The following is a 26,635-nucleotide window of genomic DNA, read 5'->3' as shown; positions in this document are numbered from 1 at the left end:
AAGACCTTATCCCCCGGTGCTGTCGCTGGTTTCCCGGGAGAAGGGCCCGTCCCCGCCGGCCCAGCCCCTGTCCGGAGCCGTGAGGGCGATGAGGTCCCGCCCGAGCGCCCTTTGTCCAGCCCGGCACCCCGGCTGCCTCCACAGCTCCTCAGCACACTCGTGCTCCAGATGCTTCACACACTAATGTTGCTGTTCCCCGGACCCGGTCCAGCACCTCAGTGTCCTTTCCGAGCTGAGGGGCCCAGACCCGGACACGCACCGTCACCTTCCCATGTCACCCTGAGGGCTCGGGGCACGCACATCGCGCTGCGGGAGGGGAGGGTCAGCTCTCAAGGCCAGGAGTGGGGACGTGGGACAGCGCGGGGACACCCGCACCCTGCTGGGATGGGGACAGCTCCTCCGAGAGAACGGCTCCGCTGATGTGTCCCCCGTCCCTCGGACCGCTCCCCGCTGCCGCGGCCGCGGCACGGCGGCGCTGAGGGCGGCTCCGCCGCGGCCATGTTGAGGGCGGGGAGCGCGGAGGGCGCGGAGGCGGCGCCGGGGCGGCTGCGGGCGCGGCCGTCCTGCTCACACTGCCCGCCGCGGCTGCCGCTCCCGCCGCTCCCGCCGCCGCTCCCGCCGCTCCGAGCCGCCCGCAGCCGCCGCCGGCGGGGCCGCGCTCCATGGCCGCCGCCAGCCCTTGCATCGTGGTGAGTGCGGGGGCTGCCGCCCGCGGGACGGGGGATGTTGGGCGCCGCGGCCGCTGTGCCCAGCCTGCGCCCCGGAACGCGGCGATCTGTGAGGGAAGGCGCGGGGTGGCACGGCGTGGCGTGATGTATCGTGTGTTGCGTCGTGCGGCGGCCCTGGGCGCCGGCAGCCGCCGCCCCGCCGAGGCACCTTGAGGGCAGCCCCGGCCTCCCGGCGCCGGGCCCGCGGCTGCCCGTCCCTGCCCCGGCCGGGCGCGTCCCTGCCCGCAGCGGCCGCGGCTCCCTCGGGCCGGCATCTGCGGGGACCCGGAGCCCGAGGGCCATGGGCAGCGCCGGCGTTGGCGCCTCCGGAGCGAAGGTGGAAGAACTTCCTCCGGCGCGGCACAACTTCCTATTCCTGTTGCTGTTCCCGGCGTGCCGGAGGCTTTGGCCGGGAAAACCCCACGTGTGTGAGCTGGGTCTGCTTCTGCAGGAGCAGCATCCTTTATATTTTTGCTTAATTGCCGCATCTGCTGAGGCGATTTATGCTCGTTTTTGTTTATCGTTTTGAAGCAAGTCCCAGCGCTGATGAAGTGCGTGCGGTGTCTGATGGCCGAGAGCTGTGACGGCCGCGAGGTTGCGACAGTAAATCCCTGCAGTCCATAAAAAACCTGATAAAACCTGTAGGAAGGGCCCATTCCCTGCTAGATGCAGAACGGAAGGTTTAGCAGACACGCTGCATATAACGATGGGTCTGACCAAAGAAAAACCCCGTGACTTTTGGGAAGGACCTGCCTTATTTCTGAAGTTCCTGTGGACTGCAGGGACCATGAGCTCGAGCTGTATGTGTGTAGCTCGCACAGGGTCAGTTTTGGATGGGAGGGTGAAACAATAATGAAATTCCCCAGATTAAATACTCATTAAAGATTAATCAACAAAACCCTCATGTAAACAGTTGTCTGACCACTGGCCAGGTAAGCGTTTCCACAGACACTGAAATAAAATGGCCAAAAGGGATGCTTAAAATGCCTGCCCTGGTGAACTGTCAGTGCTAACCTTCTGTTTTCCCTCTGAAATTCTTTTCCACGTAGTAGTGTTCAGGTGCATAACCAGAGAGGGAAGTAATTAAAAAAACACATAATGTTCAAGCTGCACCAGGGTTAGGGTTCAGGGAAGACTGTTTGATGTGACACTGTGCCCTGAACCTCAGCAGTGTTCGGTATCATCATGTATGTATGCTAATCCCTTGTCCTAATTAATATGCACTTGCCGGTGTTGCAGGCTGTTTAGTACAGGGAGTTTGCCCATGTGGAACAGGTTGCTCAAAGCTTTAATTTCAGATTCTGAATGATCTTGAACCTCCCCGTTTCAGGAACAGTGGTCAGAGCAGAGTTGCTTCACAACAGCATAACTTGTCACGCTCACATAGCTCTCTTGTCTTGTCCTGCAAGCTGGCTCGTGTGTTTTGTTGTGATCGAGTGTTATGGAGATTTGGAAGGTGTCCATGTCAGAACCTCTGTTTGCTTAATTGCAGATGCATGTTTTGCTTTGCAGTAGGAAAATCAAAGGGGTTAAAAAGCTTATTTTTGTAATGGAATATAGTGTTTCACTGAGGTGTAGTAACTTCACTTTCCTGCTCTCCACTGGAGGAGAACGTTATAGGACTTTCACACAGTGCATAACAACTCACAATATTTCAAGTAACTCTTGTGAACTCTTATATAACACTTTACTACTCTCTGTTCAGTGTGACTGATGCTTTTAGAGAGGGGGAAAGTAAAGTGGTTCTGATGAGCATTGTGGATTTCATGGGTTTGATAGTTTTTACTGAATAAAGCAAAGGACTTGAAGTTTCTCAGCACAGACTTTCTATAAGAATTCATAGAAATCTCACATTACTTCCTTTTCAGATTGGCGATGATGAACAAGGTTATGACCTGGATTTGTTCTGCATACCTAAACATTATGCAGATGATTTGGAAAAAGTCTATATTCCTCACGGGCTCATCATGGACAGGTTTGTTTGACTTCAGACAGTACACTGATTGCATGAAGCTGTAATAAACATCTTCCAGTGATAATTTTGCTGCTTGTAAATTTGCTGCTGTCTAAATAGACTACATTTAATTAGAGACTCAAATGTACAATTAATCTCTTTTCTTTTTTTTTTTTTTTTTTTTTTTTTTTTTTTTTTTTTTTTTTTTTTTTGCTTCTAAGGGTTTGTACCTTTGCAGTAATGGTATTCTTTGAAAATTGGTCACAATTCCCAAGCAAAATTTTGTAGTATGTAGCAGCTTAGGACTTCCCAGTGTTTTCTTTGATGTTTTACCTTCTTAAAATCTAACTAGAAGATGTTTTGTTGTGTCAGTTCAGTCTGAAAGTTTAGTCTCTTGAATTTCCGTAAGATATTAATAAAAGTAAACTATTAATCATATAATTTTAGATTCTTTCGTGTTGATGTGGTAGATAAATAACTTTCTCCTGCCTTCCAAGAAAGACATTATCCTCTGCAAATATCCATCTGTCACTTCTGTGGTTGCTGAAATCTGTAATGTGCTGTGCAAGTTTTACCTTGTGTGATCAGAAATGTGTTCATAAGCCCACAAGACTTTTTTTTCTTTTTTTACTTTCTGTTTGAAAGTAAATCTTTATGAGAGTGAACAACAAATTCAGTGGATTTAAGCCTTTTATGAGTAGTGCTGTATGGGTCTTCCTAGGGATCTTGTGGCTAGGAATGCATTTAGATTTTGAATGGTTCTGTTTGACTAGACACAATGAGCATCCCTATTAAAAAAGTTTCTTTCCAAATGTTAAAACTTAACACTGGAAGTCCATATAGAGGAAAAAATTGGACAAAGTACAGGTCATTAAGGAGTTGACGTGAAGTTTATAATGGTTGGCTTTCTCTGAGAAACCTGCTGTCAGCTGGCACACCATAAATGTAGACCATGCTTTCTAAAATAAATGGCAAAATAAATTTAGAAACAGTTATTGCAGAAAAACAGTGCAGTGTTCTCTTCCTCTGCCTTGCTAGTATTGTATTCTGCTTTCAGAGCAAGTTTCTGGCATTCTGATTTGGCAAATAAACATAAACTCTTCAGTTTACAATTTGAGAGTTCTCTTGTTTGTCAGCTGGTGAGGGCTACTGCCCTTGGGGTTGTGTTAGCTTGCATTGCTCTTTGCATGGAAGCTGAACCTGTTTTTGGAAGGAGAGAACACTCCTTCATGTCTCATATCTGATAGTGAAACAGTTTCAGGGTGTTAAGGTTTGTTTTGGCTGCCTGTGACCTAGGAAAACAAGCACATTTGGCAGTGCTACTGTTGGATTAACCTTGAAAAGCAAAACTTTGTTGACCAGCAGTGTGTAAAAGAGACCTAAGTGGTGGGCAAATATTTCCAAGCAAAATGTGTTTCCAAGATTGCTGCTGCCGGGAGTATCAAATGCTGCTGCTGTGATGAGCAAATGAAATGTTATGACAGCTCATTCTTCCTTGGTTTTGTTTAGGACGGAGAGACTGGCACGAGAAATTATGAAAGGCATGGGAGGACACCACATTGTGGCACTCTGTGTACTCAAGGGTGGCTATAAATTTTTTGCTGATTTATTAGACTACATCAAAGCCCTGAACAGAAACAGTGATAAATCAATCCCCATGACAGTCGACTTCATTAGGTTGAAGAGTTATTGTGTAAGTATCTATGCAATACTGTGCAATTTTTAGCTAAGCTGACTAAAAATTATTAACAGAGGAGGTTTAATATCATTACTGCCCTAAAATGCTAATATTAAACAAATAATTAAGGGAATTAAGAGTTACAAGCCAATTTACTCTTTCTCTACCTTATTATATAATGTGTTTTCTTTTAGACCTTGATATCTCCTCACCCCAGTAAAATCATTATGCTGAGAAGAGGGACCCCTTTACATGTCCTTTACTTGTTCAACAAATTCCTCTGTCCTCTACCCCATCTCTAAAGCTGTGGCTCTAGACTAGTACAGAGAATTCTCCTGCAACTATTATTACAAAAATTTAAGTCTGGGAGTTTTTATATGGCCCAGACATCATTCTTGGACAGGATTACTTGAAAGCTGCAGAAATGGTTCCTTATCTCACTTTTGTTTAGATGAACCAAATAATTAACGAAATCAGATGTATTTGGCCATAAGGAAACACTAGATAAAGAAATCTAGATTAGTGATTAATAGCCTCTGAATATGGCATTAGCTTTTCAAGACAAGGCATAGGTTGGCTTCGGTTTAGATTCTTAGGGAAAGAATTTTATTCTGAACACAAATATTCAAATTTGTAGGGAAAGAGAACATTCTGTAACACGAGCTAACTTAGGTTTTACAGAAGGAAGCATAGGGTGATGTGCAGGTTGGGGTAGAAGCAGGTATTTGTCAGCACTGTATGATTTCCATCTTACTGACAGCCAAGTCTCATGTTTTTGGACTTTCAGATTGTTTTTTTTCCTAAGAGCATCTATAAGATGGAAATAATGACCTTTTCTTTTTTGTTGTTGTTTAATTTTAGCATGTTTGAATACATTGTTTCACAATGTTACGCTGTTTGTTCTCTATCAGCAGCTTTGCATTGAAGCCAGGGTTACTTGTTACAGCTGTAGACCAGGCCCTATTCTGGCAGAAAAATACAGATAACTGAATTGAAAAAAAAATCACTTTCATCCTTTGTTTCATTAAACTGTGAAACCTGAGATGGAATTATTTACAAACTTGTACTGCTGCAGAACTTGAAAAGTCCATGATTGCTATCAAGCTTTCTGTTGAGATGTCATGACAAAGCCAAGAGCTTCATGGGGCTTTGGTCCAGTCCTTTTGCAGGGCAAGCAGCCCTGGCTGCCCAAGGTGCACACACAGCTGCCTGTCCAGGGGTTTCCTGGAGACCACACTCAGGTTTGCAGAGCACAAGGCATTAATTTAGTTACGTACTTTAAGAAGAGTACAAGGCTGGACAGAAGGGCTCATGCCAGCCTTTGGCTGTGTCTCATGAGGCACTTTGTCAGTGTGTTAAAATCAGTGAGGGAGAGCAGTCTGAGCTTCTTTGCTTCTGTGCCTCCCAAAAAGGGAGACTCCTGCCTCCAGCCCACTTCACCCCAAAGCCCCCACATGTGCATATATTCTGCCTGTAAAAGCTGCAGAAAACTGAATGTCTCTATTACAGAATAGTAGATTAAAGAATAGGAAATTATAACTTGCACCTGTTTTTTCTTGGAGAGGAAGCTGTGTTATCTTTTGCTTTCTCCACTTAGGAACACTTCCAATAACTTACTTATCTTGTTTCAAATAACTTACTTACCTTATTTAAAAACTCAGTACAAAGACTACACCCTTCATGCTCTCTACTTTCTAACTCAGAAAAAAATACTGGAGAAATAGTTTGAAACACCTGAAAAAGTCCCTGCTGAAAAGCAAGGCTGACTTTTTACTGGTGTGCCAGGTGTGTTTTGGTTCATTCCTTTACTACAGCTGTTTTTGTTTATTCCCCCCTCAGACCTACAGTGCCTTGATATTAATAGGGAAGTGAGCAGCAAAGTAAGTTTAAAGAGTTTACAATCCTGTTTTTACTATAGAAACAAGTGGATGAGGAGAAAAGCAGAGAAATGTAGACAGAAAGCTGTTGAAGCCAAACGTTTTCCTTGAGGTATTGGCTTGAGGGTTTTTTATTTTGTCAACTAATTCTATAAAACAATGTTTTCTTGTTCTGGATAAGTGAGGAGATGCTGTTATGTGATGCCTCCATTATACTATTCATGAGCATTTCTTTTCTGTAGACTCTCTTAGATGGTTATTAATATCCAAATTTAGGTCCTTTAGATTGCATAACTTAATAGACTGGATAAGATTATCCTATCGTGGACATGTATGTAACAGCTTGACTGGGTCTTCCATCAGTAACAGTGTCAGAGTGCTAAATCTGCTCTGCAGTTTTGATCTGTGCTTTGCTGCAGGAAGGCATCTGTGTTCAGCGGTGTGAAAGTCCTCACAAACTGTAATGGACAGTTGAAAGTGGAGCTTTCAACTCTCTTGTCGCTGTGTCTGGATGTGATTACTGGATCATGCTGCCTGTCTTTACAGACTGGATAAAAGATGTTAAAAATATCCTCGTCGCATAAATGAAGCAGATGAACTTTTGTAATGGTTCTGTAATTGATGTAATTGAAGTTCTATTCTTGTTTCAAACTGATCATTTAATATTTACAAGCATATGTGGGTTTTTTGTGTTGCAATGCAAAGTTCATACTGTACTGCACCCAAAATAATTCTCTAAGAATACTGGCATGATCAAGCTATGATTAAACTTTACTTGTAACTCCAGTTTTCCAAGTCTTTACAGATGAATTTTAATGATCTGGCAGGCTGTTAAGAAATGAAAAGATAGTGTTTGTGATCAGATCCGGCTCTCAGTGTTCTTGACAAACAGTTTGTTCTGTTTGTGTTACAAGAAGAATCGCTTTCCACCATTAAACATATAAGCATGGAAATGAGCAAATGTTGCTTGTATAGCCATGAAGGGCAGCCAAAAGACAGTGGATGTGTTGCACTGTCACGGGTGAAAATAGGGATTTTTGGTGGAGTTTGTGGTAAACTCTGGTTAGGCTGGTCACAGCAGTATTCTGAAAGGTCTCTGCTAACAGCAGATACTGTAAGGAACTTAAAATGCCACTTTAAAAGGTGATCTTGGAGTCACTTGAGTCAGGAATTCCAATCCTGTAAAACATCATTGTTTTCCAGCAGTGACAACAGGAAGGCAGTGAAAACAGATTTAAACAGTAAAAGTCTTACGTGTTAAACCGCGAAGCATTAAAGTCTTACCAGTACTGAACACAGAAATAATGCTCCTGAAGATAATTAAAACATTGCTTAATGATTAAACAAAGTTCTTGCCAGTGGAAATCTGGTTTCAGCTAATGTCAGAAATCTTTAACTGTTTTTTCACCCTTCGCTGAGGAACTTAGCACCTGCATATGACATCTAATATGAGCTGTGAGACACTGTCAAGATTTAAAGTCAGTTGAGCGAGTTTAATAAACTGCAAAGATTTGTGAGGCAGTCCTTCGCAGCTGTTTTTGACTTTCCTATATAACAGTTTATTTATGTTTTTATCACAGTTTAGATTTGCTGAAGCAAAGTGCAGTGTAGTGATGGTGTACCTGTGTTGCTGTTCAATTGTATAAGAACTAATTTGATTTGTTACCAATACTGGCTGTTAACCAAGCATAAGCTTTTCTGGCTATTTTTGTAGCTCATTGTTCTAAATAGCAATCAGTGCCTTGTTTGCTGGCTATTCTTGTTATGATTGCCTATTCTTATTCAGAGTAAGACTTTCTAAAGCAATAAAGTTTAAAATGTAGATTACCAGCTACATAGCATCCTGTAGCTTGGAAACCAGAAGTGCTTTTTATCCTGTTTCTCTGTCTGTAGAGAATGCATTAATTAAGTAAGTCCTTGCTTTTTACATACATATGCCTATATAATGGTCACAGATGAGAGATGATGCCTGTGTTCATGCAAATGTCTTGTCAGTCTTTAACCTGAAATACCATCTTTGAAGTTGATGGTTTGTAATTTCTTTGTTCATAGAGAGATGCTGTTGCTGCCGTGCTTTTGAAAGTTTTAATGTTTACTAGTTATGTGCTTCACAGTTTTGACACTGACGGCAAGAAGAAAATCAGCTTAATTCTTGTCATGCTAATGTTCACCCTCCTCTTTCTTAGAATGATCAGTCAACTGGAGATATCAAAGTCATTGGGGGAGATGACCTCTCTACCCTGACTGGAAAGGTACAGCTCTGTGCGTGTCTGTGTTGGTGTTCCACTGAAGGAGTGGTGGGAATTCATACTATTGAGATGTGTAAGGTGCAGCCCATGCCAGGAACACGGGTCCCTGTAACAGGCAGTGACAAGAGGAGGAAATACGAGAATGTAAATTGAGAATCTGCTTTTCTCCAGTGATTCTATGGTGATTGTTAGGCCAGATGTCAGAGGTTGAAGCACCACTGCTCCTACTCTGCCAGAACACATCACTTTCCCTCTTACCCTCACACATAGGTGATTTTTAAGATGTATGTCAGTGTATAGGATGTAGGTATGACAGAACTGCACATGTGTCTGTAGTAGGACACTCTTCTCTAGAAGAACAGGAATTGTATAGACTCTATATTGATCTCTTTTGCATATGTCTAGAATTTTCAAAGTCTGAATAATTCAAAGACTGTACTTAACATAAGCTGTTGAAAAGAATCTCAGCTAATTGTTATTCGAACATCAAAAATGTTAAACTACAAAGCAGTTGCTGTTACACATGTAAACATACGTAATAAATGGTGGTACAAATATTTAACTGTGCTGAAAATGAGTTGTGAAGATTAATAAGAAATTTTATGTTGTCTAGATACTAATGGATTTGTTTTTCTTTTTCTTCCTACCAGAATGTTTTGATCGTTGAAGTAAGTACTGTGTTTCACTTGGAAGTTCTAATGTGTGACAGGTAAAAGAGTTCTAACAGAAGTTGTTTGTAAGCTAGAAAACCTACAGTTTCTGGTTTCAAGGCTTCCAGCTTCTGATTTCAGGCCTGAATTTTGCAAGTGGTCTCTGAGTTTGAACTAAGCTGTGTTTTGAATTCTCAAATTGCATTCAATTGCTATATTTAACCAGGAAAACACCCATCTAAAATGGTTTTTATTTTCTTTCAGTTTTCTGAGATTTTGTCAATTCAAAAATGTCTAATTTTTTTCCTTTTTTTTTTTTGTTTTTGTTTGAAAAAGTAGCCTGAAAAAAAGCGATACTAAGCATGTTATTGTTCTGGATTCATCACAGTAAACTAGGAAATTAAACTGCAGAGGTAGAAAAAAGTTCCTGGTATGAGTATCCTAAAATACGTGAAAAACAGATCTAAGCTCACTGTCCCTGTGTGTAGTTTTTTTAGAAAATAGTGACATAGAGAATGCTAATTCTTAATTGGCATTTTGCAATTGCTGAGTTCCCATTCCTCTGTCTTGTCATGGTTCTCTGGGTGATACCAGGTTCAGTATAGCTCAGTTTGATTGCCTGGTAGGTGCTGTTGCTTAATTCTGCTTTCATACCTCTATCTTGATGAGCACCATTGCTAATGTGCAGACAATGTCACTTTCCTTGAGTACAATTCACAATTTCAGGATAGGGAAGCAGCAGCAGTAGACAGGAAAGGTGGATGTGCAATCTAATAATGTGTTAAGGCTCCGAATAATGGAAATGGCATGTTTGTAAGCAAAGAAACAACTATGGCAACTGATTCATCAGCCAAAGGAAAGGATGTTCCCTCTCATAAAATGTGCTTCTGTGTATTATTTTCCTAATTTGAGAAGGTTATATTATTCCACAGGAAACACATGCAGTTCCAAAACTCCTACCAAAATAGCATGTACACAGCAGACATTGTGTGATCAGTGGTATTCTTTGAAGTATATTTTGCTTTAGATAGACAGATGTGTTTAATTATGTATCCGCTTCATTTCAGATGAATGTAATCCCTAGATTAGGCTAGTTTCATATTTGTTCTGTGAATCATCTGTCCAGTGACTCATCTTATACACTCAGATATGAACACTTACTAATCACCATTTCACCTGTCAATTGATAAAATGCACATCTATTGTAAATTTAATGTCTTGAGCACTAGGCTTTTCTTTATTGCATCCCTTTAATGTCCAAAAAAATTCTGTACAAAATGGAGATTCATCTCCTATAAACAGCTCATCACACAACAGAAAATCAGTAATAGGTTCTGCTTTTCTCTTAGAGCATGGAAGTAGCTGTTTATTTACCAACTTTGATTTTTATTTATGTACCTGTACATCTTCAACTTCTGTGGAGTTTAATGATTAAAAGCATTGAGTGTAAACGGTAATGCTGACAGGTGCTCTGTTGAGTTTGTTGTTTGATTTTTATTTTAATTGGCAGTCATGGGAAAATCAGCTGAAACCAGGATATTGCTGCTTCTTTGCTGTCTGCCTCCTTCACTTCAAATAGATTTGATTTTAGGCCAGGGCATGGACTGTCCCTTTAAAGATGATGTGATTGTTTGAGTCCAAATGAGGAGGCCATTTCTGATGCTTCAGTTTCAAGCCATATATTCTCTTTTTGTTTTCTGTTTATGTATGCAGTGAATGGGATTAAAATGCCGTGCCAAAATTTATTTTAGTGTGTTTTAGGCTTCAAAACTGCACTCAGACTTCCCTGTGCAATTTCTTCAGGTATTTTTTGGCTCTGTAAAGTAAATTGTGTTCCTTTTCCTTTAACTGCAATAGTGGGTTGTTCTGCCCATTTTCCCTTCTTGCCTTTCTTCCCGTTGAATACTCTGTAACTGAGCTCAACAGCGAGACTAACACTACTCTTATCATACTCGAATTAAACATTATCTCATTGCTGCAAGGAGCACAAACCATAAAACATCCAGAAGGAGCCAAGAAGGTCATTGCAGTAACTACTTGCTCAGCAACTGCTTCCAAAGTCAGGGTTATCCACAACAATTAAGCACTCTTGTTAATGTGTGTGATCACTTTACCCAGCGTGGTTGCATAAGCTCAGCGCTGTGTTTCATGCCACCTGGGTTTGTTTGTGAGCATTTTTACAGGCTATAGCTTGCCATATTTTCATGCTGCTGTGGATGAGCAGTTTTGGTGGTAGAAACTTGAAAGTGCTACTCTGACATGTTAAATATTTTGTCTTACATGAGTGTTTTTATTTTCAGGATATAATTGATACTGGTAAAACAATGAAAACGTTGCTGTCTCTACTTAAACAGTACAATCCAAAGATGGTGAAAGTAGCCAGGTAAATGTTTGATGAGTATTTATGCTGGTATTCACCTTAAGAAGGTTTAAAAAAAAAAACCCAAACCAACAAGTAAAAACAAACATAGAACACATTTCCATGGAAGAGAAACAGGAGGGAACATTTCTGCAGGAGTCATATGTGATGTGATCTGTTGAAGTCACTACTTGTTTAAACTCCTAAAGCACTTTTGCATGTTACAGGCACATATATATGTTAAGGATATTGGAAACACTGTTTTTCCAGTCTTATTGCTGGAAGAATTCCTGTGCTTCAGAAGGGCATAGATTGTGCTTGCCTGGAACACCTTTTGCCCATCATATTAAGGTAAAGTTTGTGGGCTTTTACCACTAAGAACAAATTTAGAAGTATCTAGAAGAATTTAAATCTTTTGGTCTTAAAAAAAATACCTTCTCAAGTTAATAGAGGTATTTTCAAAGCAAAATTAGTTCATAAATTTAGACTTTAACTAGAAGGGGGAATAAAAAAATTAGTGGTTGTGACTTACCTGTATATAGTGTCTCTCCAAAGATGTTTGTTTCTGCTGGCACTGTCTGCAACTTCACTGTACTGCAGTGGTGTACCTGTGCAATGGAAACATTTTTTCTATTTTTCCATCTTTAATTGTGGAATTTAATTAGATTGCACATGAAGATGAGTGAGTGTGTAGTGTGCATAGTGCAGATGAGCTTTAGAGGTCATTCTGTGAGAGTCACCCAGCCATATGCTCTTCCAGGCTTTTCTACTTAGTTACACCTTTAATCAATTAATTTCAAAACATTTCATAACTTGCAACCTACAGGAAATACTGAGGATAATATTGTATCATTAACCAATATCAACATTCCTCCTACTTCTTTTTAAATTGCATCTGTTGCGCTGCTATGCTGTGGTTGTGTGTTTTTTAATAAAAGCATAATGATTACTGGGGATTAGAGATAAAGCAGAGCTGGGTGTAATATCTAATCACTTGTGTTGCCATAACAATGTCAGAGCAGTTGTTAGACTTACCAGAACAGCTCTTCTTGCTGATAATCTGGAGGTGACCTGCTGAAGGTGAGGCTGTTGTGTATTTCTCCATGGCCAGTTTTTAAATATGTGTCACTGAAAAGTTTTGTAACACTGCAGTTTTGTAAATCTGTAATTTTAAATTTCCTGTATTTTAAACCTGTTGCAGTGATTTGGGTCTGCCCAAGGAAAGACCTGACCAGGGAAACATGACCATTCTAGATAGTCTCATGGTCTTAGTTGCTTCATTTCTCTCTCTTCCATTTTTTTTCTTCTTCGTTAATTTTTGGTAGTTGTTTTGTTGTTGTGGTTGTTGATTGGGTTGAGGTTTTTGAGGTTTTGGTTTGGGGTTTTTGGTTTTTTTTTTTAGTTTTCTGTTTATTTTCCTTCAGAAAACTGAGTAGTTGTACTAGGGAAATGTTAACTAATGCTAGTTAGTTAACATTTAACACTAATGCTAGTGCTATTTTTGGGTTTCTTTGATCAAATCTTGCATCAGTTCTCAAAAAATTAAGTCTCCCAGTTAAAAGTTTCAGTAACTAAAACTGTGACTGTGGCAAATGAAGCCACATCTTAGGGGTGACCCTGGAGGGAAGGGGGTCTGTGTTTAGTGTACTGAGTTATGCTGGTCCTGTTGGCATTCAGCCATCAACCACCTTTTCTTTTCTTCCCTTAGTCTCTATTTCCCAGATAGATAAATGTCAGGCATGTGGGATTGTCTTATAAGAGGCAGAAGTGCTCTACTGAATAATGAGCAAAATAAACTAAGCTAAGCAGGGCATTTCTCTCTACCACAAGACCCCCAGCTTTGTATCTCCATGTTTTTTACTCCTCTGACCTTTAATTGTAGTATCCCCTGATCATCAGAATCAATTACTTTATGGGGGTAATTAGTACTTCCAGTGAAAACCAGTTAAGGACAAGTTGTACAAGTGCAATTGCGGTTACATTCAAGTGACTGAACTTTTGCTTCATAAAACTTGGGCTTTTGTTGGCTTTTTTCTTGGGCCACATCCCAGATTTACCTACGAGGTAAATTGCACCTGAAGTTCCTAACATACATAAAGTCTCAGTAAGTGACTTTTCACAGTGAAAATCCACCCAGACCAGTGTCTCCCAGCCTTTTCCTTGCAGACCTGTAAGTTAGCCTTCAGGCTGTGAACCATTCGTGATTCTAGGAAGTTTTGGTTGTGTCATTATGATCTTTTGTACCTGCAAGTAAAGTTTAAAGTTTAATGGTTTAAAATATGTGTAATTATGCTGTCAGTTATGCACAGTTAGGCCTAACATGGCTTCTCTGTCATCTGAACAGTCGCATATATTTGTACATGGTGCCTTTCCATGTTTCAGTTCAACATTAATTTTATTTGACAGTTTGTTGGTGAAAAGAACTCCTCGAAGTGTGGGATATCGACCAGACTGTAAGTGACTTTTGACAACCATTTTTCATCATTAAAAGCATGTCTGTGTATTGTGTACCTTTGAGTAAAAGTCCAAGGATGTTCCAAATAGGTTTTCACAAGTTATTATTGATAAAGTTTGCTCTTATTTAGATAATTTAAATATTTGGAATGTATTTTGAGACAGTTAATCAGGATTTGTAACATTTGCAAGATTTTATTGTACTGAAAATCAAACTTTGATATTTCGGTGTAGGTTACACCTTTGTCATGTGCAAATTCTCTCAGCTTGCATGTAGTCAAATGCTTCAGGCATTGGAATCTGCTGGATTCACCTTTTGACACTTTTGGGAGTGATTTGTGTGCCTTAGCCCAGCCACCTCCTGGCATTTGGCTGTCCCCGAGAATGTGGGAGGACCACATGGGGTAGCAGGTCTGATAAAAGTTTACAGTGATAAAATGCCTAAATTGGCACTGGTTACTCCCTTCTTGTCCTCTCCTGTCTGTCCCAAGACTGTTAGTGAAGGAACAGCATCCACAGCAGACAGTGGTAAGAGAGTGAACAGCTCCTCCTGCCTTGAGCAGGGCTCTGTGTTCTAACCATGTTCCATAGGCTAAATTCCTGTTACTTTCATTATGGAAGTGAATGGAGCAACAGAATCACGTCCTCTTCCTCCTCCTTTCCAATGCTCTGTTAGTGAAGCTTTTCGATACCTCGAGGCTTCACTGAGGTGTTCCCCTCATTCATTCAAGGACACCCCTCATTCCTGGGATCTCATTATAGGCTTAGCTGGGCTGATGGTGCCTTCAGAGCACCTTGCAGCAGATGACTTGTTTTGCCATCTGTCCCCAGAGACAACCAGAGCAGGACATGTGAGCCCTGCAGGAGACAATAATGCAGTAATGGCTGGGCCTCCTTTTTCTCCTCTGTATTGTGAGGCCCAGTAAGTGCTAAACATCATCTTAGTTTTTCCAAAAGTGCTCACAGCCTCTTATTTGAATTGCGTAGTTTGTCTCCCTATTTTCCTCATTGTAGCCAGGGAGAGAAAAAAGACACAGATTTCCTGCTCAGGAGTCTTTAATTTTAGCACAAGGGGGAAAAGCCCTCTGAAAATTTTATGTTTTAGATAATTAAAATATTTTTGTCATTTTATAGTGTGTGTCGACAGGGTGGACTGGTACTGCCTGACAAAGTGTCCTGCTAGAGCTGTTCAGACAATCTGGAATAGCTAATGTCCTCTTTTTAGGCAGATTTTTTGGGAGATAAAAATCACAATCAAACACAAAAAACACCAACAAACCAAAGCCAAAAGCAAGCCCAAAGCAGCCAGCCCACATCTGTTTCTGAAACCTGCAAATGACCCTTCCTGCAGCCCTGTCTGGAGTGCAGGTCCCACTCCCAGAGGTGTTGTCTCTGGAATCATGCTTAGAGGGGGACTTGTATTGTGCTCACAAGTCCATTGCTGCTGCACTGGCATGTCAGGCATATAGGAAGTGCCAGGAGGGATTGACACTTTTGTACATATTTTCAAAGTCAAAGGACATTTTCAAGGAATTCTACATTCTCGTAATAATATCCTGTCAGTAAATTTAAGAGCTTCCATCCATTTCTTGCAGACTAGCACCAGGCAGTTCTGTGGGAACCAATAAATACATCTATTTAATTTCCTTTAGTTGATAAATCTACAAAGCAAGTTAAAATTGTAAAAAGGCTGAAATATTAATCTGAGGGTGCTTGAGTGGAAGAAATATTCCATATTGTCTCTGTAAAAATGTCTAGTGAACTCTCTAGAAAGTTTTTTCTAACACACTGGTGACTTATGGTCTTTTTCAGTTGTTGGATTTGAAGTGCCAGACAAATTTGTTGTGGGATACGCCCTAGATTACAATGAATACTTTAGAGATTTGAACGTAAGTAATTTTTCCTGCATGTTTTTCTCCATTTAAAACTGGGGAGGAGGAAGGAAGGGAAATCTCCTTACATCATTCTCCCTGCTCTGTAAATCATGCCTCATGTTCGAGTGTTGAGAACAAGCCTGAGAGCAGCAGGGCAGCATTTGGGGCTCTGATGAAACAAAAATTCTTTCACTGCATGCATAGTGGAGGCTGCATAACTGTCAGCTTTGAAATAACATGAAGTTTCTCGTCTAACCAGATGTCTGCAACAAATAAGTGCATTTGCTTAGTTATGTCAGAGTAAAAGAAGAGAGACCTGGGAAGAAGTTAAGGACTCACATTTTATTTTTTTAATCATTAACTCTTCATCTGGGTCTCACCAAACCCAGCAGACCCTGGGTAGGACAATTAGGAGAGGAGAAAAGAAGGCAATGTGGATATTTTTGGACCAAGAAAAGGCCTAAGTTTTTCTGCATATCAGTGTCAGAAGATTCTTCCTCCTGAAATGTGTATAGTACACTTGTGTTGCTTTCAGAAGCTTGTAATTGATGTCAGACTTTGGTTACTTTCCTAACAGGAGCTTTTTATTTTATTTTGTTTCAGCATATCTGTGTGATCAGTGAGACGGGGAAGCAGAAGTACAAAGCATGAAAGCAGAGTTCCAAGTGACAACAGAGCTTTGAAATGTTTTGTTTACTGAGTTCTATCTTTCACAGGCTTCAGCTCTGGTACACCAGCTACACTTGTAGAATGCCCCAGCCCCATTGCCATATGCTTACTTGTAATTTATTGCATGTACATTATAAGAGCTCGTCTTGTTCATTTATATTGTAGAAATGTAAACAATTAGTGCAGTTCTGCACTCCTTATTTTGATTTGCACTATGACTCTACCAACTATCGCTGCCCCTGGTTGGGTTGTGCTGTTTGTGAGCTCCAGAGTCTAACTTTTGCAGTGGTAAATTGCTTAAACCTCATCAACCCAGAACTGAAATAGTTCAAGTACTGTAAATGTAAAACAATTTATGATAGGGAAGTCTATTAGTAATATTTTTAAAATCAGTAATTTAAGTTTTATATATTAATGCACAGATGTGATTGTGATTAATGGATAGTTGCACCTTTGGGTGTTACAAAGCATGAGGAGCAGCCAGTTACAGTATCTGTAATCTCCAAGGGGCTCATCCCAATCTCCTGGAGTTGCCTTATTGCTGTAAAGAAAGTCTGGGTGAAAAGTGTGTTTTTTCTTTTCTTTTTTTTTTTTTTTTTTTTTAATGGAATGACAAAACAGAATGTTTAAAATCAAGTTTTAGTTGAGCTGCCTATTTCTGTTAGATTTTTTTTCTTTAAAAATATCCATCAGTCTGTGGAATTGCCTTTTGAATTTAAACAATTTTAATATATTTGTGGGGAAAAAAAGTATTGTAATGTTTACTTTATAAGATCTACAAAGCAAAGTACTTTAAATAAAGGCTGTCTCTTTAAAATAAGCCCCGCACATCTATCCCACTCCTTCTGTATATTAAAGTGCTCTTGAAATTTTCTTCTCAATAATGTTTTTCATAAGTGCTTGTAACAGTGAAGGCAGACTCTGCATTTGTTACCTTTGTAGAGCTTTTGGTTATTGTAATCCTGTCTAAGAGAGAGAATGATAAAAGTGCTATGGGAAGATATTGAATCAATTGCACAATTCTCTAACCAAACCAGATTTCAGAGAGAACAGTTGAAGCAAGAGTCCTTTGTTCTGACTTGGCAGAAATGGAGAGTAGAGGTTCTATGTCCGTTATACATATCCATGTGGGGAAAAAACCCACAAAAAACCACAACCATTTTGTAAGTAATCATTTTGGTTTGTTTCATTAGCACTTCTGTTCCTGTGGAGTCCAGTTCTGAACATGGCAGCCCAGCTGACACCTGTGTTTGTGCTTTGCTTATTGGTTCCTGTACTTCTGCATGTGGATTCTCCTACCACATCCTCATACTTAATGCTGCTCAGTCCCTAATACACAATGGAGTTTTTGAAAGATTCTGGTTTGAAAGATTTTTCTGTGGTTTTGAAGTTTGAGTCTGTACTTTTCCAAGACCTGCACACTACTGCCCATCCATGGCCTGCTCTGTTACAGCTCACCTAGTATTAATGTTAATAGCAGACCTAAAATATGAATTCACACAACATAATTCACATCAAATGACCACATTCCTGGGAGATCTATTTGTTAATTTATTGGAATTCTCTTTAACAAATATTAGAACACTAATCATAATTATACTGTAGGTAATTCTTTCAAAGAGCTTTTCTTCCCATGCACTACAAAGTCTGATTGTAGTCCTAGATTTCTCCTAAATCACCTTTGTGTATCTGCCTGTGACCTGTTGCAAAAATATGCAGTGCATCTCCCAAGAAGAGGAATTCCTCCTGAGAGGTTTTCTGGTCATGGTTAAGACAATTACTCACATTATGTGATTTGGTAAAGAGAGGAGGGCTTCAGTTAGTCATAACAAGGGGTTTGTCTTTCCAACTGTAGCTGGAGCAGGGAATTCTCAGTCTTTTGAGGACAGAGGTTGGAATTGCATGGACTGTGTGGTCACAGGAGAGGTTTGGGAAGGTGCTGTTGAGCCACACTGATCATAACCGAGAGTGATGCTGCAGCAACGCAGGTCTGCCTTCTACCACACCACCCATGTCTGATGGAAAAGGTCTATACTTAAAATCTCCAACTGTTATCACATTTGGGGTGCTGTGGAACAGATACAGAGGGTTTTTCACTTCACATAGGTGCTTGTCAGATCAAGTTCATCACCACAGAGAGATTCCTTATTCAAAAGCTTTTGTTGGTATGAAAATTGTTTAGATAAAAGGTTACCCCCGCCCTTGCTAGAATAGTATCTACTGCAGCCTTTCACAGCAGCTGTGTGTGCACAACAGGAAGATAAATCTTCACTTAAAAAACTTTGAAACTGCAATTGTTATTTTTTATTTGGTAATTTTGGTTAAAAGACTGGGAGTTTAGTTACACCTTGCAAGTTAAAGACCAGCTTTATACGACCCAGACATATATTAAAGCATTATAAAAGCACAGAGGAATATCTTGTATTTGAACGTTTATGTGACATTTGAAATTCATTATAGTTCCAGATTTTATGAATCACAAATGCATGCTGGAAAAATAATTTCGAATATTTATAGGCTTTTCTACGCTGTCTTCTCCCTGTGACATCTGGCATTTCTGTACATTTTGGTAGCTGAGACAGAAATGTGATGAAAAGTTTCTCTGTGAACTGAGCTGGCACTTCACTTGGGGCGCTTTTTTTTTTTTTTTTTTTTTTTTGGCAATCTTGGTTTTGAAAATTGAGGCAAATAAGGATCTTTGAGCTGCCTTGTAATTGTATATCCGGACTGATTAAATGGTGGTGTTTCATTGTCTGTTATGCTGCGACAATCCTGTCAAGCAGGCACTAATCCAGCAGCGAGGAGCTGACAGTGCTTATGGGGAGCTGGTTGAGTCATTAAAGGACTGCCTGCCCTACCCAACAGGCTTTAATTCCTGTGCAGCAGGTTGCACCTTGCAAGATCAGATCTCCACTCTTGGCAAGCACCTTTATAAGCTGAGACATCACTGTGGTCTTTTTCTCTTTTTTTTTTTCCTTCTGTGTGTTTTTTGTTGTTGTTGTTGTTGGGTTGTTTTTTTGTTTTGTTTTGGGTTTTTTTGGTTTTGTTTTTTGTGTGTGTGTGTGGGGGGGTTGTTTGTTTGGTGTTTGGTTTTTTTTTGTTGTTCGTTTTTTGGGGGGGGTTTTTTGTTGTTGTTGTTATAGTATTTAATTACCCAAGCAGATGTAGTTTGATGAATATTCTGATGAGGAAAACACTTCCCGGCTCTGTAAAGATGCCAGTACCCCGTAAGCCCATGGTACTGCAGGCACCAAGGTAAAGAGGGTAGGGCTAGAAAAGCACAAAGATTCAGCACAATCTAAGAACTGGCAGTGAGGATTTTCATCCCTAGAGAACCTGAAGGATCATGCTGGTAACTGCCAGGTGATGAAAAGCTGGTGCAGGGTGTGTGTTGGGGACACATCTGAGTGGCTGCAAATGCCCTTCTGTGTGTGGGCTCTGCTCCAGTAAAACACCAAATGATGATTTGAAACTTCATCTTGGAAGACGAAAATCCTTGTGGGACCAGGTAGGAGAGGCAGGCCAGTGATGGTGAATAAACCAACATGCACGTAGATTAACCTGTTCCAGGAAGAGGCTGGTGTTATCTAACAACCATTATTAGTGACATCTTTATTTTGTCCCCATTGTCACCAGAAAGGGAACCAACCCTCGTGTGTCTCCTGCGTATCTCCAGCACTGAACTGCAGCAAAGCATGGTACCTGTAAGATAAAGCTTTGGGCATTAGGGCTGCGTGAGGGTCTCTCACAAATTGTGGTTCCCCACCCCAGCCCTTTATAATCAAGAAAATACCCCAGTAGATACTGTCTATATAATTTAGGAATCAGCTATTTCCAGCTCCAGCTCTCTTACGTGGCTTCTTGAGTAGCTCATCCGCGCCCGATTTACAATCCTGAAATCTCAGCAGCACCAGCGGGAATGCAACAGAATTTTTTGAAGAGAATTGGGCAAAAACGTATTTCTCCCACGACATTCTGCTACTCGTGGCAGTGAAACAACCGTGTTTAGTTCGGCTGTTCCAGCCCTGCCATGGAAAGCCCCGTCTCCTCATGGATTCTGCCCGAGGGGAAGGGGTGTGGGTGGCGGTGTGGGGCTGGGTTTGCCTCCGGATCCGCAGGGAATTCCGTCTGTGCCGCTGTGAGCTCGGCCAGCGCGGGGCTGCGGGGCAGGGCTGGCGGAAGCACAAGGGGTTGGCTTGGCTGTCCTGTGGGTTGGAGCGGGGTAAAATCCTTCTCCCCGGGAACAGACTGCCTGGATATCGGCGGAACGCGCTGCCTTCCCTGCGCATCCGGGCAGTGCCAGAGCAGCGATGCTGATGCTTCACTTGTCTGTTTCCCGTCTGAGGAACTGGGACGTGACTAAGCCAACCCTAAGGCAGAGAGGAGCGGGATAATGTGTGTGTGTGTGCGTGTGCGTGTCTTTTGTGTGTGAGCTCCTAAACGTTCATTGATCTACAATTATCAGATTTTTTTCCTCCCGTTTCTTCTCGTGATAAATTTTTCTCCTCCATTCACAAAATGCAAAATACCCTGTAGCAATCAGAGAATACAAAATACGGGGTAGAAGTATCTTCTGTGGTGTAAATTTCTAAACTTTAAATTAGAAAATCACTCTGTGCTTTCTAGTATAGCATAATCACAACTCCCTTCTTGCCGAGCTGCATCTTCCACAACCTCCAGTTCCCTCCCAGCCATCAGACCTTACCTGGCAGTCCTGCACACTCAAATAATTTCTTTTCAGTGTGAGGGGGAAGTTATTTTCTCTCACCGACTATATGGTATGAGAACTCACCCTGGACAGCTTATAAATTAATATATGCTCTGCTTGAATCACAGTTTGAGTAACCCTCAGTATCCTATTACTTGAACAGCCACAAGGATGGGTTTGCATGAGAAATTGAGGAGAGCAACGTCTTACACTTTGCTTTAGAAAATAAAATACTTGAATTTGTGTTCTTCTTCCATTTGGTGAGTTTGTTGCCAGGAACCCCTGTGTCATCAGGGTGTCAGAGCCATCCTTTACACTGGTCATCATTGTCACTTTAGCAAACCCTCACGGGAAAGGTGAGCTGGCTTCTGTTTTGCCATGTGGCTGATACCTGCCACATCTAATTTAACCCAAGACTTTTTCCTTTGTGCAGCTTTGTGCTGGGGGCAGCTGCACAGCTGGGTACCCAGCCAGGATCTCCTACCCCGCAGAGAGAGAGCAAGACACATGAAATATCTCCGTAGTGCAAAGAATAAGACCCGAAGTCATTAACATCAGGCACTGGGAGCTGCTGTTGTGCAAGGCACTGCACAAACACCTGCCAAAGCCAGTCCTGGCTCCAAATACACTGGATGTGAGCTGAGGAAAGGCAGATGACGTGGGTGGGCAAGAAGTGTCAAGAAAAGCAAGATAATGCTGGATACCACAATGAGCTGCAAGCCTTTGCCAAAAATTCCTTCTGCATCAAAGGAGACGAACAGAAAAGCACTGAAGGTAGTTAAGGCAGCTTTTTGGGTTGTGTTTCCAGTGTTTACAGCAATCTGCAACACTTCATTTGACTCCCACTACCTCTTAATGGAGGTACCTTGTACTGTGAGCAGAGCAACATAACCTCAGCGTTAGTGTGTGGGAGTTTTGGTCTGGGGAAAATTCTTTTAAAAAGTGAAGACTGGTGTAGAAACCTGTGATTTAGACTTGTTTAATGACTACCTTCTAAGCCCAGCAGCCATGCAGTGGTGTGATGATGTGCTGCACGTATTTGCCTACCACAGGGAAGTGCTGCCTTCCAGCTTGTTTATAAAATCAGAGCAAAAACTACTGAGGGCACTCAAAGACTTTTCCTCTACAGTGGTCTCATGGATTCCTGATGATGCAATAAATTTCACATTTAAACAAAAAGCCACATCTTGCCTTATCCTATACGAATAGAGAAGTTTACCCAGGCTGCTTTGCCTGTGCTGCTGCCCATCTGCAGATGCCTCAGACTTGCACTGTGGATCTGTGGTGGACTGGTCAGCCCGGAGATGCTCTGCAAAGGCATTTAGGGCTTTTTTTTCCCTAGCGGTTTGTGCTCAAATGCAGTAGGGAAATCAACTTGCATTTGTGCTAAAGGCAAACTTCTGCACCACAGGAAAGAAAAAAAAAAAAAAAAAGACGGGAGCTTCCCTCTCTTCTCAGAGAGAAAAGCACAGCTGCATGTCTGCCCACCCCCCCCCCCTCTGGCCCCTGGACTTTCTGTATTAATAACTGGCAAGATCCTGAAGTATCTGGAGCAGCATGGGGATACACAAGGTCCTGTGGAGCCACATTCTGCACCTTCAGCCCTTGTTCCCAACATTTCCATGCCCTGGTTATGGTGGCTATGGCACATCTGTCACTGTCACAGCCCGTGCTGCTGACACCCCGTACAGCCACCTCCGTGGGTGCGTTCCTGTCCCCCGGGATCCTACTGCATTAATTTTGCCTATAGATTTTATTCCTGCTCACTGCTTGGCAAACTCTGAGCTTTCACTCTCCCATTACTCCCATTTTGACCCTGCAGGAGGCTGATGCCCGAAAGCAGTTTTAGCAGGAGTCTTCAGTTTGTGAACATGGTGAAAATGTCTTTTTCTACCTGAGTAAAACCAAACTAACAACAGAAATGGCCCAAAATAAGTAAAAGAAATTTTAAATCTTACACTCCAGCTATAAATATCTGTAGAAACCTTTAAGAAAGGAGTGATGCAAAATTAGTATAAATGTACAGACAGTTATCAACTTTATTGACCAATTTCCCTGTTAACCAAGTCACTCAAGGGATTTTCCTGAGGGAAAAGGAGTATGGTACATTGCTTAATTAATAGCTGACTTGTTCAGAGTGAGAATGAACTATTTTACAGAATGAAGAATACTGAATGCACGAGATATGTGCCCAAACATTGTCAGTTTTCCCTCTTTGAAGGTAGAGGCTTTTAAAAGCTGCTCCTCCCCACTCACATCCCCCATACCAGAGATATTTCTGTTCCAGGGTGCCTCCTGCTGATGCTCTGACAGTGCTGACACTCCCTGAACAGAGCAGGAACTGAAGCTGTAAATCAGCAACAGGATTTTCCCCTGCCCTGCAACTATTGGCTGTGATTTAGTAATTTCTGAAAATAGCTGAAAAAAACAAATGTTCTGGAATTCACAACCACCAGGAGGCTGCTGGATTGGGGCTGTTAATGATGCACCATCGCTGGCAGGACTGACAAGCTTATTGACACCACAGCAGATGAATCTTGACCAGGCAGGCACCACCCCAGCCCTTCCCAGCGGCATCCCTGATTCCATGGTCGCCCTTGTGTCCATTCCAGCAGGGCTTGGCTGCTTCAAGTGGTACAATGTTAAGGAAAAACCTTTCACCATGGGGCTGGGAAAGCTCTGGAGGAGCTCACTGCTGCACTGGTGGGTCTGCAGGCAAATCCTCGGGTGGTCCAAGCTCTTTCCACCATGGTCCAAGTGGTGCCAGATGCTGCTGGCCACTGGCAGTCCCCCTGTGGCAGCTGTACCTGACAGAGGCTAAGGCAGCTGCAGGAATTTGGGGGAAGATGATGTCTCCTACAGCACGGCTTCCCCAGGAGTACCACATGCACAATGAGAGCATCTGTCCCTCCCTCTCACCCAGCTGAAGCTCTGGTCCCCACCAGCCCTTCCACCCCCCCAGCGTCCCCCACACCCCCTCCCCAGGTCCTGAGATACGGTGCACCCAGGGTCCAGCACTGCCCTTGTGCAGCCCCACGTTCCCCCTTGCCCTCCAGGGCCCAGGGAAGGGCTCATCACCATCTGTGGACAGCAGGCAGTGCTCCCTGCCCCTCCACTCCTGGGCTGGGGCACTGGGTGCCCAGCAGCAGTGTTGGGGCACACCCTCCACCCCTTCCCCACTCATGACACCAAGACCTCGTTGGTTGCTGCCTCTGCAGTGATTTATTGGGGTGGGAGCCAGGATCCCCTGGCAGTGTGGGAAGCACCATGGGGGTGCCACAGAGAAACCTCAAGAGCCAGAGCTCCAGCTCCTGTGGCAGGGACTGATTTCCAGCCTCACTAAAGCAGCAATGCAATACTGGAGAGCAACAGGCAATCCCAAACTCCAGTATTTACGTGCTGCTAGAGCACTGCTGACAGCTCTCCACGGCCTCCAGAACCCCCCTCTCTGCCCCAAACACAGGGAAGGGTTCCTTGGCTGATCCTTTGCCAGGGAAAGGACTAAAGAGCACCAGCTGAGGGGTACATATAGTATAGGACGTGGTCATGCCCATGTCAGAGAACAAAAAGGAGCTACAAGTCCTTCCTGCCTGCAGGGCAGGGCCAGACACACGAGCTCACAGGGGATGTATTTGTAGCTGCAAAGGATGTGCACAGTACAAGCACCAAGAGAACGTGTCTACACATACCTGAACTAATGAGATACATGGGAATGTGTTAGCTTCCACATCTATGATAACCAGAAGCTCACTTTCTTGTCTTATCCTTGAGGTAATGAGGCAGCCCAGAATGGTCTGTATCTCCTTGTCCCTACAAACCATGATGTGCTGCTACATCTCCTCAAAGCCCACTGAATGTTGACATTCCAAATGGTATTTTGAAAAAATATATATATATATATATAATTTTTTAAAATCCATGATATAAAGAACTGAAGAACACTTTACAATGAAGACATCTAACATTCATTCATTACCACCACAGGACAGGGTGTTTGTCTGATAGCACCTGTGAAGAAAAAGTCTGTAACTGTAAGAGAACAAGCAGTTATACAGTGCAAACAAACCAATTTCAGAAACAAGGTCAGAAATTTAATGTTCCCCCCAGCCCCAAACCACACTTCGTATTGGGTCCCAGCAAATAATACACTTTCAGATCCAGCAGATCTGTTGCTTTTGCTACTGTGAAGAGCCTGCAGAACTTCCCAGCCCTTCCAATTGGTCTGTGGGGAAACATTACCTTGTACTTTCCTCTTAGGTGATGGTGAACATCAAGAATTTTCCAGAAGTCACAATGTTAATATTTCAGATAAACAAATCCAGATTCCAACAGTTGAAACCTGTTAAATTTTCCTTAAAACACTTTTATTCAGCTCAATTTGACTTTTGAGATATGTAAAAAATTCCTTACTTTTTAAAAGATTAAATGATGCTTAATTACCATGTGAATGGACAAACCTTATACAACCAGAAATTAAAGATCTCTGGAACATCATCACATTCCCTGCCTGTACCAGAGCAGAAAGCACCAGTGCAGGGCAGGGAGGGGCTGCAGAAGGTGGTTGCCAGGGGCACTTACACACCAGCCTGCCTGGGCTGCACAGGAGCCGTGCTAACAGACTGATATATTTTGTTTCCTTTCAACCTTCCCCTTGCCCCCCCTCACCGTCACCAGTTATGTGACAACTTCCTTCAATTCATTTTCTTAAAAAGCAGCATCACAAAAAAACCTGAACAACGTCAGAAATGTCGCCTTGAGTTCAAACTCTTGTGCCATCCCCTCGTGCCCAACACACCACTGAGTCCCTGCCTCTTTAGCAAACTTAAAAATAGGAATTTCAAAAGCTCTTGTGACCTACGCCAAGTGACTTCAAATTTGAAATCAAATATTTGCCAACAAAAAGGCAGTGTATTTTCACCACTTCAGTGTCCTCAACGATGACAGCACCAGGGCCAACTCCCTAATGAGAAGCTGCTACTTGCTGCAAAGCAAATACATACCCAGTGTCAAGCCTGTAGGAGCTAAATCAAAACACTACCCTCCACAATATTACCATTAATTACTTCTGTAACAATGTTTTACTTGACTGTACCTGTGCAATCTTATTTCTTTCATCTCTACAAACGAATCCAAAAGAAAAAAGCAACAGCAAACACGTTCAGCTTTAGAATCCATTTTGATGATGCTTGAGGTTCACATTTTAATTAATGTTTTTAAATTTATATAAACCAAACTTTTGCCTAGTTCAACAACAAGGGCAAGGGCTCTCTTCAGTAAGGAAGACTTTTCAATCAAGGGTTCAATACACCTCCAACAGCCTCCAGCACAGAGGGAAAATCAACAGTCACACCAAGTATTGGGCAACTGGAAATTTGGGATAGGCAAGGAAATATGTATCCGAGAAAATATGCACGTTTATGACATGACAGCGTCAATATTTTATGCAACAGAAAGTT

The 26,635-nt window shown here is 42.1% G+C and overlaps 1 protein-coding gene and 1 long non-coding RNA gene across 2 annotated transcripts in view; both read left to right on the top strand.

The window, feature by feature from the left end:
* The window catches only part of LOC136373976 (uncharacterized), a 107,497-nt gene that overhangs the window by 31,695 nt on the left and 49,167 nt on the right, over positions 1-26,635 (top strand). The gene's annotated exons all lie outside the window — the stretch shown is intronic.
* Positions 544-17,827, top strand: HPRT1 (hypoxanthine phosphoribosyltransferase 1). The gene is made up of 9 exons (XM_066339622.1): positions 544-689; positions 2,576-2,682; positions 4,171-4,354; positions 8,403-8,468; positions 9,116-9,133; positions 11,416-11,498; positions 13,881-13,927; positions 15,741-15,817; positions 16,406-17,827. The coding sequence occupies exons 1-9, from the start codon at positions 663-665 to the stop codon at positions 16,451-16,453; spliced, it is 657 nt and encodes a 218-aa protein (XP_066195719.1). The 5' UTR covers positions 544-662; the 3' UTR covers positions 16,454-17,827.

Source organism: Sylvia atricapilla, chromosome Z, assembly GCF_009819655.1.
Source record: "Sylvia atricapilla isolate bSylAtr1 chromosome Z, bSylAtr1.pri, whole genome shotgun sequence".
NCBI lineage: Eukaryota > Metazoa > Chordata > Aves > Passeriformes > Sylviidae > Sylvia > Sylvia atricapilla.
Note: the sequence above shows the minus strand (reverse complement) of the source record. Positions and strands in the feature narration are given on the sequence as shown.